This window comes from Cheilinus undulatus, linkage group 22 (genome assembly GCF_018320785.1).
Source record: "Cheilinus undulatus linkage group 22, ASM1832078v1, whole genome shotgun sequence".
Taxonomy (NCBI): Eukaryota; Metazoa; Chordata; class Actinopteri; order Labriformes; family Labridae; genus Cheilinus; species Cheilinus undulatus.
This window is the reverse complement of record NC_054886.1, coordinates 8,656,312-8,677,548: the sequence shown is the minus strand read 5'-3', so window position 1 is coordinate 8,677,548 and position 21,237 is coordinate 8,656,312. Positions and strand designations below refer to the sequence as shown.

The 21,237-nt window shown below is 38.9% G+C and overlaps 1 protein-coding gene across 10 annotated transcripts in view; it reads left to right on the top strand.

Moving 5' to 3' along the window:
* ablim2 (actin binding LIM protein family, member 2) overlaps positions 1–21,237 on the top strand; it is a 145,017-nt gene that overhangs the window by 58,450 nt on the left and 65,330 nt on the right. For all 10 annotated transcript variants that reach the window (XM_041779471.1, XM_041779474.1, XM_041779470.1 and 7 more), the window contains exon 2: positions 8,325–8,489. In XM_041779471.1, the coding sequence (XP_041635405.1) occupies positions 8,325–8,489 (165 nt within the window). The remainder of the gene's footprint in view (positions 1–8,324; positions 8,490–21,237) is intronic.

Below are 21,237 nucleotides of genomic sequence, written 5' to 3'. Positions count from 1 at the left end.
AGTGATAATTGTCCACTTTTCTATGATGTCATTTTTACATGACATCATGGAGCCATTTTAAACTCTTCTTCAGCTAAACTTACATGATTTCAAAGGCATAGTAAATGACTGTATAGGTGCAGTATGGGCATCAAAACAGGAGAAAAAAGAGCTGCAGTTCTCCATGTAAGAAATAGTGATGCTGCTGCACACAGATATCACTTGAATGCATAAGAATTTCACTCTTTTGTATGCATCCTTATGCAGAATTCAGCTTCACAATGAGAACTACCACTGCTGAAAAGGTCAGCAGCACCTGTAATTATTTACACACCATGTGGTAACTGCTGTATGTCTGGGCTGTTATCAATCAGGAAGAATCACCTGATAGGGACGAGACAAATTAGGGGCGAGACAAGTGCTCACTGATAAGAGCCAATCAGCAACGAGATAGCTGTCATTTCTGCAAGTGAAACAAAATCCAGGAGTTTTAAGACATCACTGTGCCTATCCAGAGGTGAAGCATCTCTGAAGAGAAGTCTCTTGGCCTAAGAGCCATAATATGTAGAAATGTTGCTCTAAAATATCTATTGTAATGGAACAATGTCTCCCCCAATATGACATACAGTACTGTGAGGAACTTTTTTCCACTCCATGAACACCTGACAAACTGAAAAAACCCGGAAGATACTTACATTGATTTGATTTCAGGAGCTTATGAGACGATTGTGATGAGGTATGCTAGGGTAGCTAATGACCTGCATATTCATTTTAATGATTGGAAAGCTTTTTGAAGGCAGGAGGCACCACAGGGTGCTGTGGCACCACTGTTGAGAAAGGCTGGCCTAGGGTACCGTCAGAGCAGGTAGTCGTGGCTGTGCTGTGTATGTCCCAAGGGCCTGAAAACTACCGGTGGTCTTCAGTGTATGACCAGTGGTGAAATGCTCAGACCAAAGAGATGCTGTCAAGCCTGACCCTGGCTGCCTCATTGGATCCATTAGCACCCTATATGCCTTAGGCCTTGTCCACATGGAGACAAAAACAATATATTTCTGTTTCGTTTTGAAAAAGTTTTCTGTAAACACCGGATCATTTCAGGAAATGTCCGCATAAGCACCGAACCACTGAAAATGACTGAAAACGCTGTAGTATATTTGCCAAGCCTGGAGGTGGCGCTGTAACGCCTGAAATGCACCAAAAAGAGAGAAGATTACAGAAAACTGCAACAAACTTTCTCCCGGTTGCTCTCCTGGTTGTTCTCCGTGGTGGATTTAAGGACATCCTGTGTTTTCTGTTCCCGGTGGTAAAAGCCATTATAAGCTCAATAGCTTCAGATAATTCCAACATTTTGAAAAGCCAGAAATGGCTTAACTTGTATTGTGGTGACTGGACAAGTCGTCATGGCAACTGCAGATACAAAGCTGTTTGGACAAACTCAAAAACTCCAAATCCTCCACCAAAGTCGTGGCTTCATACGACATTTCCAGGAAGAGTCGAAACCAAACGCACTGCTCAGCTCCATCCAACTCAGTTCATGTTTTAATTTAGACTCTGTCCAATAAAGACTGTGCCCCATAATTTGTGTATTTATCACATTTCATGCTGCACGCTACTACCAATGCAACCTGGGATCCTTGCAGCATGAACCAGGAAAAGCACTTTGAACATCTTTTCTCCCTCTTAATGAGGAATTCGTCCATGAAACCAAAATGTTGGTTTACTAAATAAGTACATTGTATGGAGTGGAGTTTTTTTATTGAGGCCTTCATCCAAAAAGAGTAGTGCACAAAAGAGATTGTTTTTGTTTTGATGAAGCCCCCCTGGTGGTGGATTTTAAAACTTAACTCTCAAACTTTCCTTACTTTATTTAGCAGTAAATGTTCAATCAATTCTGTTACCAGGAGAGGGATGCAGGAAATCACCCAAGTTTACCTGTACATTAGCATGACCATTTTCTGGAAATACTGCCACTCTGGCCTTTATTTCCATAGATTTCGGCCACATATATGTGGCTTTACCTTTCAAACAGTGGCCACTGCATTCATGAGAATTTTCAGAGGTTTTTAATCCATGTCGGCCTCTTTTTTTACCGTCATTTGGCTCTACTTTAAGACTTGAAAACTGCTCTTGTTGTTTCTGATTTGACCAACCGGGACAGCTGTAAGCAGCATAAAACTCTTAGATGTACTTTGATGGTGCTTCTCTATGCAGAAATCTATCCCTGCCCCCCATCTGGAGTTCTGTTGATTATCTCTAACATCTATCATATCATCTGCAAACAGCCAATAGGAAAATAAAGTCCAAGAATAAGGAAACTAAGAGTGCAGATATTCGTAGATTTATTGAGATCATAACCCTGAATTTGTGGGATTTTTAAATGCTTGAATGACGAATCAGTTTGTTGTCAGGAACCCTGTGAAGGACATGACAGAGCAGCAGATTAACATTGACTGAGCAGCCCACTCATCATTCATTTTGTCAGCCAGCTGTATTAAATATAAACACCAAACTGCCCCCCGCTCCCCCTCTGACAGATTATTGGACCCTTATCACACACCACTACGAGTATCCCTCTTACCGGCAGCCTGAATGTCTGGAACAACGTGCTGGATTTACATCTGACCCCAAAGATCATCTCCTGTCTCCTCCTCCTCTCCGCCCTCTTCGTCTATTTGCTGTTTGAAGAGGAAGTGGAGACACTGGATCTCCCCCAACAGGTGCAAGGGTGAAGGAGTGCTCCCCCTCCAACCCCCAACTCCTCTCAGACTACCAGTCCCTCCTGTTGACCCTCCTCCTGATCCTTTCTCGCCTTTGGACTGTTGTCTTTTCCAGATGGGAGCAATCAACCCCGTCTTGGGTCTTTTTTTACGAGAACTTTAGACTTTCCCCTCCTGAATTCTTCCTTTTATTGGTTCGCATGCCCACGTAGATGGTCAACACAAGTAGCTTCACCTCCTACCTCTAACAGAAGATTGTGCAAATCCCTTTTTTGTCTTGATTAGTAACAGAGCCAACTCATTCTCCAATGAAGGATCAGATTGTGATCCAGACATTTGGTTGGACAGAAAACAGGTCATATCTCATCCAAAGAAAACTTCACAAAGAATCATCTTTCTTTATGTTTTTATTGCATTTGCTGGCCTCTGCATTCTTGAGTTTCCTCATTTTTCATTAAAATCTGATTCAGGGATTAGACCTCTCAAACTTCAAGTGAAGAGATCCAAAGAGGTTGTAGGTTTTGTTTGTCTTGGACACTCAGCAGCTCATGCTACAGAGCTATAAAATGACTTTGTTCCCCACGGCGGCTGAGAGAAGAGGAGCTCGTAAAACTCAAAGAAGAATGTGTTGCTCCTGTAGGTCTGGATAGGCTGGTGGCTGTTTTGACTCTCGTGTCAGAATACAGGCTACAAATTGGCTCATACTTCTTTTATGGCGGTGCTATGATTAGCATATTCACAGTTATGCATGTCTATGAAGCTTTTCAGCAAGTTTTGGTTTGTTTTATGTTTCAAGTTTGACAGTAAACAGGCCAGAATATTTTTAAAGTTTGACTCATGCTCCATCTTTGTAAATCTTCTTTGGTGCTCTGTTTTATTGAGCCTTAGACAGCCAAAGAAAAAATTTGTTGACTGAAATAACCCCCATGTTTCTGACCATGTTAAATGAGGTGAATCTTAACTTTTAAAACATGACAGCAGGAGAGTCCACAGAGTTACAGAAAGTGATACAGAGCATGTTATGTATATAAAAATGTTACATACATGTAATTAACTTGGAAACAACATATCTTAACTTGACACAACGATGTAAGATGTTTGTATTGTGTTTGGATGTTTGGTCTGTTAAGTTCACCGGTCAGTAAATTCAGGTATTAAGTCCCTTTATCATCTTATTTGAATGTAAATTATATGCATTTATAATCAATTTTTGAATCACCCTAGCAGCTAGCAGGGCTAGCCTGCCACCATATTGTTTGTTTGTATCCCAGAATGCATTGCGACTTGGCTGTGGCAACCAATGGCAGGCTGTTCTGTTGTCACGTCATGCTTTGCTGCATGTGCAGTCTTTGAAACTGCAGAAGAGAGCCTGAATGACTCGTAAAGAGAGAAATAGACAAAGAGAGGCTGTGACGTGTCCCTCACAGTCATTGCACTTGAAATAATGACTCAAATACCCATAAGCGCAAGAACTTTTTTGTAAAAATGTAAATACTTTTGAAGACTTTTTTTCACTGAATGATTATTTTTTATTTCTGAAGTCCCAAAGAGATGGGAAAACAAGTTGTGCAAAAAAAATAGTCATTAATGTTTACTACTTTTCATACATACAAATCTTGGAGTTTAATTTCAGTTTTTTTTTTTTTGTCTGTATAGTCCCATATATTTTGCAGCACACATATCTTAAAGCCCCGGTTGTCCTAATAAAAGGATGATTAGAGCTTGACTGTGCACCACAGGGTTGATGTTTTACAAGCTTTTAAGACAAAAGGAGAATATTTTGTAGGCTATATGTTGCTATGTGGTTATCATGCCATAATTATGGAAATTATATGATTAAAGGCAGGTGCTCACTGATCAATTGCTGTTATTTTAGTTCAACATACTGAGGTTAAAAATAATGCTTCATAAAGCTTTGTATGTTATTTTTAAGATCACACAGACTACCAGAAGGGTGCAAAGAGAAACCTGTTGCGGATTGAGCTCATTTTGACATAAAGGGAAGTTTTTCTCCTTTTTTTATTGTGATGTGAACGACCAGTCTGTTGGTCGTGTAAAAGCTTGACCCTTGGTGTAAAATTTCTCATTCAACAATTAAACCAAAATAAAAATGTGCTTAACTGACTAGTCTAAAATCAAATAAATACTCTCTTTAAAACAACTTAAATGGTGAAACATTACACCATAACAATGCAACGTTGGCTAAAATAACGCGTCTTCAAAGGTTAACATCTACATTTTTAGCAGACTGTTGTCCCTCAATACTTTCTTCTAAAGTCATCCACATAAATTGAAGGTGTGTAGGTTGCTAAGAGTTAGTCACAGGATGTGGCACAACCCAGGGCAGGAAGAGGAAAGGTGCCCAGAGTCAAGCCTGACAAATTTTGACACACGCATTTCTCTTGGCAGCCAGGGTCAAGCTCAACAGCATTTCTTTTGTCCTGGCCTTTTCACCCTGGTTATTCACCCAGAGCCCTCCAGAGATTTTTAAGTCCTCGGGACATCCACAGCAGGACCAAAGGGTCATGGCACAGTACCGTAGGTCTTGCTTACTTGCCACATCCAACCCTTATTCCACCCTAAACGTCTTTTGGCCATTACTGTCATTTTCTTTCCTCATAACAGTGAGATAAGTGGACTAGTTTTTAGCTTCTAATCTGGTTAGTATGCAGAAAAACCATTGCCTTGCTCAGTTTGGTGCTGGAAGCTTGATGAAACGCCTTCAATAACATGGTACTAAGTACAGAAATAGGTCTACCAAAACCTCAACTTAGACTCAGATACTTGGATTCAAATGTCTACGATGTAGATATCTGAATAGTTATTAATAAGGGAATTGTCTGGTTGAATGGTTTTTGTTTAATTCAATCTTGCTGCCGAGAGTTCCTCCCATTGTGCCAGTTTGTCATGTTGAATTAAAGTCCCTGTTAAGGATTAGAGAAAAAAAACGTCATAGCTTTAACTTAATCAAAGTCTAAATATTGTCCCAATAAACACCTTATTATCACCCGATGAATAAACTCAAACTGAAGGAAGGATAATTCCTGACAGAATGAGAGTTCTTGGTGATTTTCCAGAGAGCTGCTCTGTTTGGCTCAGAGCTACTCTCCCATCCTTCTCTCCCTCTCTCTGTCCTTCTCTAAATCAATTCATTCGATGAAGTCTCCTTTCCAAGCCCAATTACCGGTAACCATGGAGGCCTGATGAAACCGGCCTGACGACAGCGATGTTTCCTAAGAGCACAAAGGGCCTTTTCTTCAGCTGATAGTCCAGTTTGTGTTGAGAGGCTGATCCGTATGTGAGCGTGCTCTGTCAGGGTTATGATGTAAATTAATGTTAGGATGGAGATGTCTACCTCCGCCTCTCTCTTCTTGCATCATTCAAGGAGCCTCAGGGATGTTGTTGTGCCCTTGTTTTTGTTTTTGATATTGCTGGTGTTGACATCATTTTTCCTGGCATAAAAACTCCTTTGTCTGTGTGGAAAAAAGGGGATAAATCAATGAAATTACCAGGAAACATGTCAGCAGTAACGTCCATCCAACATGTGTTTTAAGGTTGTTTTTTAGATCTCTACTACGTGTAAGAGGCCACACTAGAGACTCTGTGTTCTTCACTGGGAGAACACTGGTTCTAATGTAACAGCGGCTATTTAACACTTTAATTTTGGGTTAACAGTTATGAAAATTAATGGGTTAGTAATATGGTTAAGTGACCTTTTTCATGAAAGAAGAAAAGGCTTTCGAGCTTTAAAACTCTTACACTGATGGTAGTATTTGCACCAAACTGAGTAAAAACCCGGCAGGCCTACTTTTAGTTGGAAACATCTCAGCAGCTGCAAGTGGCATGCAGATGTTCAGTCATTCTCCTCATTCTCCTCATTCTTCTTAAAAAATCTGTTGTGAGTGCTCCCTGACTCTTCAGGAAGGGATGCACAGAAGCATTTGTTGAAGCAGTGGTTCACCATTTAGGGTCCTTGCACCTCTAGAGGAGAGCCAAAGATTTCAGGAGGGGGGCGTGGAACATTATCTAGTCTGAAGTTGTGAAAACAAGATATTCATTCTTTTTTTTTTTTTTTTTTTTTTTTTAACCATGATTAGAAGCATATTGTGAAAAGGTGAACCTAAAAAAATAAAAATATCAAGAGCATCTGTTAATTTTTGAGCAAAAATGTAATATTTTTTGGCAAAAATGTGAAAATCTTGGGGGTAAAAAAATCCAAATTTGTGGATTATAAAGTCATGTATTTAAAAAAAACACCCAGAATTATAGAGGTCAAAAAGTTTTAAATACATGAGAAAGAAAACTCAAAATTTGAAATTTTAACAATCTGAAATTCTGAGAAAGTAAAAAATTATTAGTATTTAAAATCATAAATTTAGAGTTTTTTTTTTAAAGGGAAACATTTATCAGACACCAGAATGACAGCTGGTTGTATTTTTGACTTTTTTTGACATTCTAATTAAAAAAATAATCAAAATTATGGTTCATGTATATTTATTAATTTTGATAAATAATAATTTCTACTTTTTTTTTTTAGATTTACTACTGTTTGAACTTGAGAATTCAATTTTTCCTTGAAAATTTAAAGATCATCTTTATTTTTATTATTGTCATTATTATTGATTTTTTTTTTCAATTTATTTTTATCTTTATTTTTTATAATTTTTTATTTATTTATTTTCCTAGAGTGGCTTTAATATGTCATTTTATTAGGGCCATGAATTGTATAGTATATAGTCCTTTTTCTCTAACAAGTGTATGCAGCCCTATGATGTTGGGATTTTGTCAATGCAAACTAAAAATGATGTGCACTTTTTTCAAGTGCGATCTGGGAAGGCTTAGCTTTTCTCAGATATGAGTAGGGGGGGCCCTGAGGAAAACTGAGTTAAAGTAGTTCTCACATCTGACTACTGGATCAAAGACAAGATATTTTACTGGGCAGAATAAGGAACCTACCGGACATATTTTTAGAATTTGTTTAAAAATGGTGACTCGAGCATGTTAAAAGGTTCGGTGGAGGAGGGGTAATGGTATGGGGCTGTTTTTCAGGGTTAGGGCTAGGCCCTTTATCTCCAGTGAAGGTCAGTCTTAATGCTTCAGCATACAAAGACATTATGGACATGCTATGCTGCCAAATGTGGCAGCAGTTTGAGGAAGACCCTTTCCCTAACATGACTGTGCCCCAGTGCACAACACAAGGACTATAAAGACATGGTTTGGTGAGCTCAGTGTGTATGACTGGTCCACACAGAGGCCTGATTTCAACCCCATCCAGCACCTTTGGGATCGACTGGAATGAAGACTGCGAGCCAGGCCTTCTGGTCCAACATCAGTGCCTGACCTCGTAAATGCTCTACAGAATGAATGGGCACAAATCCCCACTCCCACAGAACCTTCAAAGAAGACTGGAGGCGGTGATAGCTGCAAAAGGGGGGGGGGGGGGGGGGAAGCCAAATCACAGCCCCAGTTTCTTTGCTCTGGTTGCTGCAGCATCTTGCATCACTCATTTAAAATCAGCACCCCAGATTCCAGACTAATTTGCCTTTACTAATTGGTTTGACCTTTCCTATAGAGATGCTAATTGTACATAAATGAAACATTCTTCCTTCCTCTGTGTGTCTCTTGCAGTGTTTCAGCAGCAGGCTGTCCACAGCCCTCTGGAGCAGCAGAAGCAGAAGCAGAAGTCAGGCGGAGGAGGGCCGATCCCATGTCAGAACTGTGGGAAGCCGTGCAAAGGAGAGGCTCTCCGAGTTCAGAACAAACACTTCCACATCAAGTGCTTCGTCTGTAAAGGTAAATGACAGACTGTTATGACCTTTGACTTCACACTGATTCTCCACAAGTCAAAAACATCACCAAATATAATATATCATTATGATGTTTTAGCTGTAAAGGAGACAAACAGCCTTTAAATTACTACATTCAAACAGACTGCCTTCCTCTGTGTTTATTTCCATGTTTAGCTGTGATGGTGTCTGGAGTTTGTGTCTATTTCTGCTCCCAGTGTCGGATTCCTGACCTGTCTGTTCTGTGTTTTATATGTGTGTGTTTGTGGTTAGTTGTTGGATTTGTTTTCTCATTTTGACATGTGACTGTGTTTTATTGGAGCGTGTGTTAGCGCCCCTCCCAGCTCAGACTTTCAGCACGAGTCTTGTGTCAGGCCGCTGTTGTTGTCAACAAATTCTGGTTGCTAGGCCACCGGAGGGGTCGCTACGGTGTTGAAGGCTTGCCGGAGTTTATCGCCTGTTATCACACACTGACCAGCAGACTCCACGTCTGTGTGTCACCCCACCCCTGCACCTCATCCTTCATCTGTAATGCCTTTAATAAAGGGTGGAATCAGAGGGAGTGCATACCCATGATGCATCAGTGATGACAAATCAGCTGAAATTAGTGATTGGTTTATTTGCTTTCTATAGCAGTAAAGAAGAGAGCTGTGAAGGGAATGGTGTTGTTTCTGTTGTTCCTCTGAGTGGATCCGTCCCAGTACGTCTGATTTTACAGCATATACAGACCATGGTTGCATTGCATGCCAGCAATAACACACTTTTACACTCTTCATTGATTGGTTACAGCTTATTTAAGAGCCATGACTCATGGAGATTGGTTCAACAGCAGCTTCTGTGGTTTAACATCGTACAGCTATTAAAGAATGCCTCACTAATTGAGCATAGTTTGTTTTTTCTTAAGGATCTTTTATGTCTGAAACGGCAAATCATGATGATTAGACGCCTGGAGTCACACTCAAATTACTCGTTTTAGTTCATTAGATGTTAATGCTCAAAAGTCATTATTTTAAAGAAACTGGCAACCGTGATTAAAGGAACAGAGAGCGTGTTGTCTGCACTGGGTGAGGTTGTTAGAGATGTATTCTGAGGGGCTTAATTAGGAAGCATTGTGCATGCTTTCTGTCAGAGCCAGGAGTGTGGTGATACCAAATACAGTAGATGCCATGTTAAAGAGATGTAAGGGTTGCTGCCCAGCACAGTCAGATCTTTATGTTTTATAAATTTAACTTATTTGGGATGGAGTAGGACATATTTTCAGTTAGTAAGGTAAATGTATGTTTGCAAACCAAATATAGGGTACTGATGAAATTTAGATTGATGAAAAAGCTGCCAGGCCTAGTGCTTGATAAAAAGATTGCTTAAAATAAGAACCACAAACATTAAAATGCTGTTTTAAACCCAATATAAGACAACACAAGATGTTAAAGCGGTCAAAACCAGAAAGGATCTGAAGAAACCCTCACTCCTCACAAGCTCCACCCACTTTTTCCAAAAGTTGCTCATGTATTTGCACAATTAAGAAAGTGGTCCCTCTCTTTTAGTTAAATCAGACTTCAAGAACTTCTTTATTCTTCAAAAACTGTGGACAGACTCCTGAAGTGTATAAAAAAAACCTGGCAATTGTACATTGAAATTGTCAGAATTGTCTTTATTTCTAAATGCAATGATTAGAAAAAGCCAGATTTTCAGCATTTTTAAAGATCAGTGGTATCCAAAAGTACAAGAACTTGAAGATCTTTAATGTTGCTTCCAACCCTCATTGCCAGTCGGCAACATTTGGAACGGTGGGTTGAACTAGTGAGGAGTAAACTTTTTCTACTAGGGCTGTCAAGGTCAGTCACATTAAACATGATTGACAATCAGTGCACTTATATTTCTTAATTGCAATCAGTCACATGCTTTATTTTTGCCTTCAGCAAACTTTGTATAAGCCACTGAAATGTCTCCCTGCAACCTCAGTGATGTAAACTAAGTCCACCACTGCTCTTCAGTGTCTCATTTTAGTTTTAAAAAGCTTATAGACAGCTCAGTGGACAAGTCTGAAGCCATCTGAACCATGTGATGTCAAGCATTTACTTCTACCGTTCATGTTTTTCCTTTACAGCATATAACAAGTTTCTTTTACTGTGGTTAAATTCACATTAGAATCTTCAATTTACCTTCATGAGCAGGTCTGTGTTGAAACTGGAAGTCAGTTCTTTATTTCAAGACAGCAGAAAAATCTAAAATGAAACAAAACAGATTTAAATGCAGAATAGAAACATTTTAGAATGGGATAGACATTAATCATGATTAACTACAGAAACCCTGGAACTAATCACAATTATAAATCTTAATCTTTTGTTAGCCCAAATTGCTACCTCATTTTCTTTTCCAAGTAGTGTCAGAGTATTTGTGCAACCAAGACAGTGTGAAGCAGTTCGTCTGCAAGTTTTAATGATTAAAATGAGCAAAAACTTGGAAAAGTTGGTGGAACCGGCGAGAAGTCGGGGTCTGAAATACACGGCAAAGCTGGTGAATCTCTCTCTTTGTCAGTTCCACCCACATCTCCACTCTTGTTCATAATGTATTCGTGTAATTTAGATGGTTATTTTTCTCGTTTGATTGAAATAAGACTAAAACATGCAAAATTATCAAAACTTGAAAACAGCCTCTTACACACGGTCTAAACTGTTGTCAAACTGTTCTGTACATTGAGGTTGTCCAGTACGTCAAAATGAAAAATTCGTGAAAATAATTGAAAAATATTTGATGATTTATAAATAATAAGTTACCCAGAATTGGTTGTAAAGCTTGAAATATGGGTAGAAGTTACAAGGAGCGAGGGTGGCAACAAATGGAAAAGGGTTTGAAGCTCACTACTCACTGGTCTCACACACTTCTCCAAATGTTTCCAACACATTTGTGCGATTAAGACGTATTCTCTCCCATTTGTTAGTTAAATAACTGAAGATAAAAAAGTGTTTATATCTTTACAGCAAGTTAGTTAATGAGGATTTGATCATTTTGAAACATTTTTTAAGAGAACAAAGTATTTTAACAACCTCCATATGTGCAAATGTGGTCATTGTTTTAGTAAAAGTTAAACAGTTTACAAGATTTTGTCAGCTTGTTTTTGTTGTAATAATTAAGGATGGAAAATGTCCTAGTTTTGGGTATTTAGGGCTTCTGTTTTGTTGCAGTGACGTCAAACAAGATTCAGTAAGATTTGAATTTTAGTTAAATCCCATCAAAATTATGTTATTGTAACAAACATTAGAGGACAAATTGTTGTTTTTTATCTTGTGCATCACCATTCAGCTTAAAAAAAAATATATGACTTGTTGGTCCATATCTCAGATCTATTCTGGGTTATTAATTGGCAGATTTTTCAAACTTTGCACATGGATTGATGGACAGTTTTCTCCTCTAAAGACAGGATTGTTGACTTTAAGAAATCTAAAAGTCAGGACTAGAAATGAAACATCAGGCAGTCTGAAGTTCAGATTACTCTGCAGCTCCAACCTTCACATCCAAGAGATAAAAACATCATGACTCAGAGTGATCAGCCAAGTTCAACACAGTAGCGCTGACTCAGAAGTGAGTGTTTTCTGTTATCACATTCTTAATATCTATTGATCATAAAACCTTGATTTGTGGATCATAAACACACCTCACCTCTGACCGAGTGCACTCTCTTTAAGCCGTCAAGATGAACCTGGAAGAGAATCAAGACCATGACCCCAGACAATATCGCAGTATTAGTGCCAATTACAACCAACCTGGGTGTTAGCCAGCGAGCTAACAGAGCCAGGTCAGCTAGCCATGTGTGTAATTAACACCAGGCTGAGAGTTGCAGTGGATTAATGTGAGTTAGTGTTAGCCACTTTAGCGTTGGACAGCTACAAAGAGGGCTAAAAGTACGCAGCATTGGTGGTTCAGACACATAGAGGAGCACTGGATCAACCAGGGGCTGAAATAGGATAAGGGCAACAATAGACTCAGTATGAATACAAGTGTATTTTAGTACATGCACTATCAATAATTTCACAAATGACAGTAAAAAACTGCTTTAAGACAGCATACAAAGCTGTTCAAACTTGCTTAAAAGTTTATTTTTAACATTTTTTTTTTGATTTCTTGATAAGCAGTGAGACAGAAAGATGGGTTTGGTCGCAGTTATGTAACTTTAAACATTTATTGTCAAGGTCTTCATCAGCAGATCAAGCTGTCATGGATAGTCAGACTGTTCTCCATGCTGCAGCTTCAGGCTTCTGGGCATCTGATGAGCACTAATTGCTGTTTTCATGGCAGTTTCCGTCAGCAGCAGGCTCTGTGGTGGAGGAAGTGTGTTTTATTTAGGTACCAACTGGGCCTGTCTCTGTGTATCCTGTTATGTCTGCTCTTTTGACGCCTCTAAGCTGACACTGAGACACCATCAATTCCTCCGAGATGCAGACAAACGACCTGGCAAAACAACTCCGGCAGACTTTTATCCCTAAGATCTGTTTTTTTGTTTTTATGAAACACCATCGCATCATCCAAAGAGCATTTGAATACAGAGGGGAATACTCAAATGTGAAAATATGCAGTCACACCCTAATGTTGACGAGCCTTAGTTCACAAACTGATAAATTGTGAAAGAGTTTGAATGTGAACAACTTCTTATGTCAGGCACTTTGTCATTCATACACCACGTTCACGATTCACACCCGTACAAACAGAGGAGCGGTGTCTTTTATTCATAAAGTAGGAGACATCTGCCAAGAAAAAACCTCAGTGTTATGAAGAAAAATTCTGGCTCTGGCTTTTAGAGACCATTAATCTCTTCTTTTAGACAAACTAAGACTATCTGTTGGTTTTAGCTAAAGATCAAGCCTTGATAGTTTATTCTGGACCTCTGTGAATAGCTAATAAAAAGGGGATTTCAACCATCTTCATTTAGTGTTTTTTATGATATCACTTCCATTGATGCCTTGGCAAGGCCTTTAAAGAGATCATCAGGCCAAAACCAATGCCAACAATGATTAAGAGTTGCCAACTATTTTTATCCAGTGCTTCTGGACGTCTTGGATATTTCCCCATTCAGCAACTTTTTGTCATCTTTCCATCTATATTTGCTGGATGGAAACCACAATGTGAGGACTTAATGAAAGCTTCAAAAACGTACATGTAAAGCTTCAAACTTAGAGAATTTTTTTATCATGCTGTTGTACTGTAGTTTGTGTGGGAACTTTGATTAATTAAGGTAGCTCTGGTTTCTGTGTTAAAGATGGAGAAAATCAACATTATAGATTGCTTTTGCCTGACCTAAGACTAAAACCCTTGAACTACTGCCATCACTCTTCAGCTGAGTTTATGGCCCAGAGTTATAGTCTGCAGCCTGATAACAGAATGATAGATATGATATCACAGCTTTTAAATACACTCATAGTCTGACACACAGACTGTGTGTAATACGGTATGCCTCATATCAACAGTTTTGGCACAGCCATTTAAATGAGAAAGAACTGAACTTACATTTTGCAGTTATGTTTTTTGATCCCTTATTTCCAAAAATTCAACATAGAGAAGATAAATCCATGTTATTGTGCCATCCTCTTCGCTATCTTGTACCCTGCTTGGTTAGTTACGTACAAGCATTTACACAGATATTGAACAAAATGCATATCCTTATGACTTCCAACTTTACTGTCATTCTACAGCTGAATTTGTGGCCCATAGTCTTTTACTCTCCATCCTTATAACAGAATGATAGATGTGATTATTGTCACAGCTTTTTGTTATGGTCATAACATGACAGTATGAAGTATACAGAGGCATACGATATCACACACAGACTGTGCGTAATACTGTATGCCTCATTTAAATGAGTTTTGGAATAGCTGTTTCAATGACAAAAGAAGTGAGCTCACATTTGGTAATGGTGTTTGAGTTTTGTCCCTTTTGTCCAAAAATTCAACATGAATCTCGTAGACTAATTGGTTACCTACATGCATGCATTAACACAACTATTGAATAACATGCATATCCTTTAGACAGAACATGGACTGAAAATTTGCATTTGGAACTCATGTCATTCTACAGTTGAGTTTATAGCCTATAGTCTTTGACTCTGCAGCCTTATAACAGAAGTATAGATTTGATTGCCTTAAAAGTGTTTCAACTATACTCAAAATTGGACAATGAACACGGCAAACATTAAGACACACAGACTGTGCGTAATACTGTAAACCTTATTTAAATGGCTTTTGGCACAGCTGTTTATATGAGAATAAAATGACACAAGCTTCGAACTTAAGTTTTGCAATGATGCTTTTCCAAAAGTTCAGCATGAATGGGGTAATTCCATATTGCCATCTTGCTCTTAATCCATTGGCTCCATGCACACTGACACAGCTGTGTTCTATGTCAGTGTGCGAACAGGTAGGAGAAAAAACAGAAACAGTGCAGAAGCTTCTGAGATTTTCTTTTTTCCCCCTATATTGTTAAAAAGGTAAAGGATGTAAGACAGTTTTTCAGTAACAGAATAAAAATATATTTTTTAAGCTTAAAGGGACCATATGCAGATAAAACATAAGCATCATCCTGGTTAGGAATGTATATTTCATACTGGAGATAATCAAAGCTGTCATTAGGTGAGGAGGCTTGATTATTTGTGGATCAGTCCACGGGCTGACTTGTAATTTTAAGCTAGAAAATGTGTTTTTGGGTTGTGGGAGGAACCCATGTACATTGACAGGGAGACCATGCACCACATAAATTAACCATAAATAAGCAATCTCAGACTAAGAAACTAAGCTGTTCTTTCCAGTGTGTGGACACTTGAAGATTCTCAGAGTGGATTGAAGCTGGAATTGAGCATTTTCATCTACTTCTGCTTTCTAAAACAAACTTTCTAACTTAGCTGGATATCAGCGCTTGCCTTGAGAGGGCTTCAGACAACCTGGCTAAATGGAAGGTAGCTGTACAACTAAGACGGAAACCAAACCAACTGTAGCACTGATGTTTACAGTATGCAGTCTTAAATCACAGCTCCGTCTCCTGCACACACTCAGCCTTCCTTTGAGGTTTTGGCAGATTTATAGATTGCATTGTTTTTGCACGACTGCCCAGTCTGAGCGTGTTTCTTCCTGGAAGCGAGCTCGGTGAATAGACGCTGCTCGCCACATGTTGAAGCTCTGACACTGGGCTCAGCGGTGTTATAATAGCAGATGGTTGTGATGTTCTCAGTTGGGTGTTGGCTATTGGATTTTCTCGTTCTTGGAGGCATGCTCTCCAGAACAGACTCACAGGGGGAGTGTTTGTGTGTTCATCATGGGCCCAGGGGTGCGTAACTCTTACACAAGAATATACGGGGAAGGGGAACCAGGTGCAAACTTGAAAGGAGTTGAAGGGCAATCTCTAAAACATGCACAACTGAGCAGAGAACAGATGGTTATGGAAAATATGTGAGGTATGAAGATTATCAATTTGAAGCTTTGCTTCTTTCTTAAGTGTATTTTTGAGGTACTGTGGTGCTTTGGCACTGCTCTTCTAGGTATCACAAATCCATTCAGAATCATGGCATCACTTTGATGTACTTGCACAGTTTGGTAGCTGTGTTTAGATTAATCACATTTACCAGAAATCTATGCATGATTTCACTGGTTACCCTGGAAGTATTAAACCATGACCAAACTTTTTGCACATTTTGTGGGGTCTAAATAAGATGTTGCATTTCAAACTAACCCTAACAGATTATTTTAATCGACACTGGATGTCATCAGGCAAAAAACAAAATTATGGCCCCTTACTGACATGAACTGTGTCTAACAGTAAACGTTTACTTTCAGGCCTGACAGTGGACGTCTGCACCCAGTCTCTCTTGTCAGAAACAGACCCAGTGGGCAACAGCAAGCACTGTCAGCCAGAGTAAAAACTACATAAAGTTGAAACCAGAGGTTTACACATACTGTATAAAAGGCACATAACCTTTTTTTCTCACTGTCTGATGCCATGGTAATGTCCAGCCATCATATCACTCAGGAAGGAGACAGTTTCTGTGTCCCAGAGATAAATGTGCTTTGGTGCAGAATGTGCAAAATCAACACCATCCCATCTGTGAAGTCCGGAGGTGGCAGCATCATGTTGTGGGGGTGTTTTGCTGCAGGAGGTGTTGGTGCACCTCAGATAAGCGATGGCATTGTGAGGAAAGAAATAAAGGAACATCTCAAGACATCAGTCAGGAAGTTAAAGCTTCAGCACAAATGGGTCTTCCATATGGACCCAAAGCATACTGCCAGATTAGCTACAAAGTAGCTTAAGGACAACAAAGTCAATGTTTTGGAGTGGCCATCACAAAGCCCTGATCTCAGTCCTAGAGAAAATTTGTAGGTAGAGCTGAAGAGGCGTGTGTGAGCAATCCTGACTCAGATACACCAGTTCTGTCAGGAGGAATGGGACAAAATTCCAGCCAACTCTTGTGAGAAGGCTGTGGAAGGATACCAAAAACATTTCACCCAAGTCATACAGTTAAAAGGCAATGCTACCAAATACTAAGAAAATACATGTAAACTTTTGACTTTGAAGAAAGTCATATAAAAATATTTTCTGGCATTTAACAAATAGAAATAATTTTGATAATCCTAACTGACATAAAACTGAAAAGGTTTAGTCTGATTTAATGTGAGACAGTGAGACAAAAAGGTTATGTGTCTTTTTATACTGTGTATGTAAACTGGTTCTGGTTTCAACTGTAGAATGGCACATATGAAATGCTGTGGTTATACACACTGTCAAAATTGCAGATTAACTTGCACAGAGGAATAAAGGCCAGCTAAAGCTGTCCATGCTAACCTTAGCCATACCTTGCCTACAGAAGCTGTGATCCCTTGTTCAGCCCAAGTGGAAGTCTGTGGTTGGTAATTGAGGACAATGCGGAGGTATGTGCAGTTAAGATTATCTGTGAAAGCAGCAGAAGTCATTAGTATACTTCATTTTTGATTGCAATTAGTTCATATTTGAAATAAGTGTGAGTTATGCATGAACAGGGGCATGGTTAATATGACTGATATGATGTTCAACGGTCCATTTCAAATGCTTTGCCTTGTCACGCAGATTTGCTATGTAGGAGTTTTACGATGCTTCAGTCTGTGTGGGACTGCATATGAGAATTAGCAACTCTCAATCTGGTGCAACCATTTCTTCATTTACTATCGATCAATCATTGAGTGATCATTGCACACTGTCCCTTGATAAATAAATTTAAAAACCCTGCGTTCTGGTATATTGTACCTGTTTGTCAGGTGGCTATGACCTGCTTCAACTCTTCTTCTTTGTTACTAGGCTGATCTAAAGTCAGTCCGAGACAGAATTTCAAAATGCCAGCTGCTGAGGACTGGCCTCATGAACCACCTCAGAAACCAGCAGTTACCAGGTCTTATCCATTATTTTCTACAGTGGAGGGTTTAGCCTTGGTAAATGAACTCTGCTCTGTTAAAAGCGTTAGAGGACAACTTGCCTGGGTTTAAATTTGTGTGATATTTCCCTTTAAATTTCCCTAGGTTCAGCCAACATAAGTGAAGAAGACTCATGGCTACAACATATTTCTTGGGAACATAAAGTTGATCAAATTTGATACCCAGAATGCCTCAGAATAATGTCATGTATCATTTGGACTGCTGAGTAGACAAACATAAAGTCAATCCAGGACACAAGGACAGATTTTAAGGCACATTTAAGCAGTAGTAAAGGTCTGTCAAGCTATTATTTAAGATTTCTTCATTATAAGATTGTTCTTTAATTTGGATAAACTGTTAAGGACCACCCTTACTCTGGTCTGTAATAGACACAGACTCACCTAAATGAACAGATCTCAAATTAAGCCAAATAAAAGAGTGTGATGAGATCAGCTAACATGATATTTAGACAATACACAGACCTCCCCTGCACCCTGCCTCATTAGACATCTGTCTAATGCCACAGTCAAGGAAGTCTGCACCTCTGTGAGCTCATTTGACCCATCACAAGAATCCACCTTGTATTTTTCTCCATTCAGGCACAATCAATCTCTGTCCGGATCGATACCAGCAGGCTTTAAACCTCAAGGTCATGGATGCACGTATGGCGAGTGATTGTAAAACATGAGGTGAAGCCAAGGTGCCACATTCATAGCACAGAGCACATAGCACATGTATATTTAACTCTGCTCCCACATGTATGCTGTGGACGTCAGTGTGAAACATGAGGCAGAGTCAAGGTCACACTCATGGAAGGACACAGCACATATTTATTTTATACCACAAAAGGATGAGGCTGTAAATAAGATTTACAGAGAAAACACATTTTCTTTGTCTTTATCTCTCACGCTCAGTCACTGGACATCCTGTTGTTGATGTGTCTGTAAATTCAATTCGTCAAAGTGAAGCTCAGGGCCGTTAAATTGGATTAGGCTAAATTACATCTATCTTACACGGCATGCAAATTCAATTCACTCACAGGGTGCTGTATCCTAGATTTCCCTCTGGAGTGTTACACTGACTGACATTCACTGTGTGCAAAATATCAACTGTATCTGATGTAAACTTGTACCTGCTTAAAGTCCTGCGTTGGATAGGACCATGGATTTTTAAGTACAGCATAGACATTTTAAACACTTTGAAAATGCTATCTTGAATTTTAAATATTTAACAGATTGCAGGGATTTAAGTGTAAGATGTTCAAAATTAGATGGAACAAACAATCCATACCACTGTCAGTTAAAAGAAATAAACTTCAATCAGGGCTGGACAGGCCCTTTCACCTAAGTGGATATCAATTTATGCATATTTGAAGGCTCACCATGGCCACTTCCTTTGAGTTTTGTACATGGGTGGAACCAATTTTCATCATTAAGGGTTCTACAATATGTTATCCAAATTGTAGCTGGATTGAAGGAACTCCCCATGACAAGATACATCTCAAAGGTCGCCTGGAAATACGCCAGTTTTGACAAATTTATTCAGAATGTCAGTTTTGCCAGTCAGGAAAAATATGGGTTGAAAACTTTTAGGGGGCGCTGTTGAGTAAATCTTGTATGCACAAATCTGAAACCAACAAATATTGCAATTTTAGCAAGTCTTGATGCACCTGCAAAATTTGATGACTTTTTGAGCATGCTGAGGCCCTAAAAGTCCAAATAAAGATGGAGTAGTGTAATTATCACTCATCTTTTGAATTATAAGGTAGTGATTGGGCCCTAATAAGGGAAAACCTACAAAAATGAATCCGGGATTTATGGTTACTTTTTTCCGATTACTGATCTGTGACCTTATAATCAAGATGTTATCCAAACTGTGACCTCTTTTAGCCGTACACTACTAGTTATTCATATTTGATATCAGTTCAGGCCCAAATGGTCAAATGCTCCAACTTAACTGTACAAAAGCCTGTGCATTAGGGGGGATAAAGAGGAGAGCTTTCTGGGGCGTGGTCAAATTTGGGACTGGTAAGGTTCAGCAAAATCATGGTCCATTGTAAAGTTAAGCTGTGATAACCATAAATGTTTTTTTACATAAATAATAACCACTCTTATCAAAGCAGAATTTTTTTAAATGGTTAAAGCCGTAGTACGTGGCCTTCTTCAAAATCAAACATCCCTCTCCTAAACAGAGTTAGAATAGTGAAAGTGGCAACAATGAGCAGAAAAGGTAATGAAATAGGATTTTGAAATGAGCAAAAATGGGTTAAAACAATGTAAATTTTGTTGACTAAACTATGCTAAACATGATTGCCAACAGCCTTTTTTCCATGACGAAAACTAGACTAAGACTAACACAAACAGATCTGTGATGACTAAAACTGACTTAAAGTACATTTAGTTTTTGTCAAGATGACTAAAAATAGATTAAAATGTAATCTAGTTTTTGTCTGACATTCAAAATCCAAGATATTTCTCCACTGTGGGTAAATCTGTCAAAAAACAATGGGGCCCCAGGTTTAGCAGGATGCAGAGAACACACCACCATGATTTGGTACCAGATTTTGGCAATAATGCATAGTCTAAAAATAAAGACTAAAATTTAAGGACTTTTTAAGGACTAAAACTAGACTAAAACTAAAATGGGTAGAAATGCCTAAAATATGACTAAAACTGAAAGGCATTTCATCTAAAGAATAAGACTAAGACTAAAATTAAAAATGGCTGCCAAAATTAACACTGGGTTAAAAGTGTAAAAGTGTATTTAATGTGACAAAAAGGGTTAACAGAGGCAAAAAAAGACAGGTGGCATATATGGCTTGAAAATTGCAAAATGGTCAAAAAAAAAAAAGGGGGGGGGGGTTACATGGGGCAAAAATGGGGTACACAATAAATAGTGAAATGTTAAAATTTGATAAAACTGGTAGAAAATGTGGTATAAAACTGTTAATAGTTGCAAAAAGTGTGTCAACAGAGGCAATAATAGGCACAAAGTGGTAAAAATGGGTTAAAAGTGGCACAAACAGCAGAAAAAATTGGTGCAACAAGACAGTTCATGAAATTCCAACCCTGCTGGATTTTCCACAGTCACCTGTAAGTGATATTATTTGAAAGTGGAAGCATTTAGGAACAACAGCAACTCAGCCACAAAGGGGAAAACCAAATAAAATCACAAAGGGGGTCAACAACTGCTAAGGTGTCTCCAGTGCTTCCACTGGCGTTAATGTTAGCACAGAATCTGTGCTTCTGGAGTTTCATGAATGGGTTTCCATGGCTGAGCAGCTGCATGCAAGCCTCACATCACCAAGTCCAACTTGACGAATCATGCTTCTCT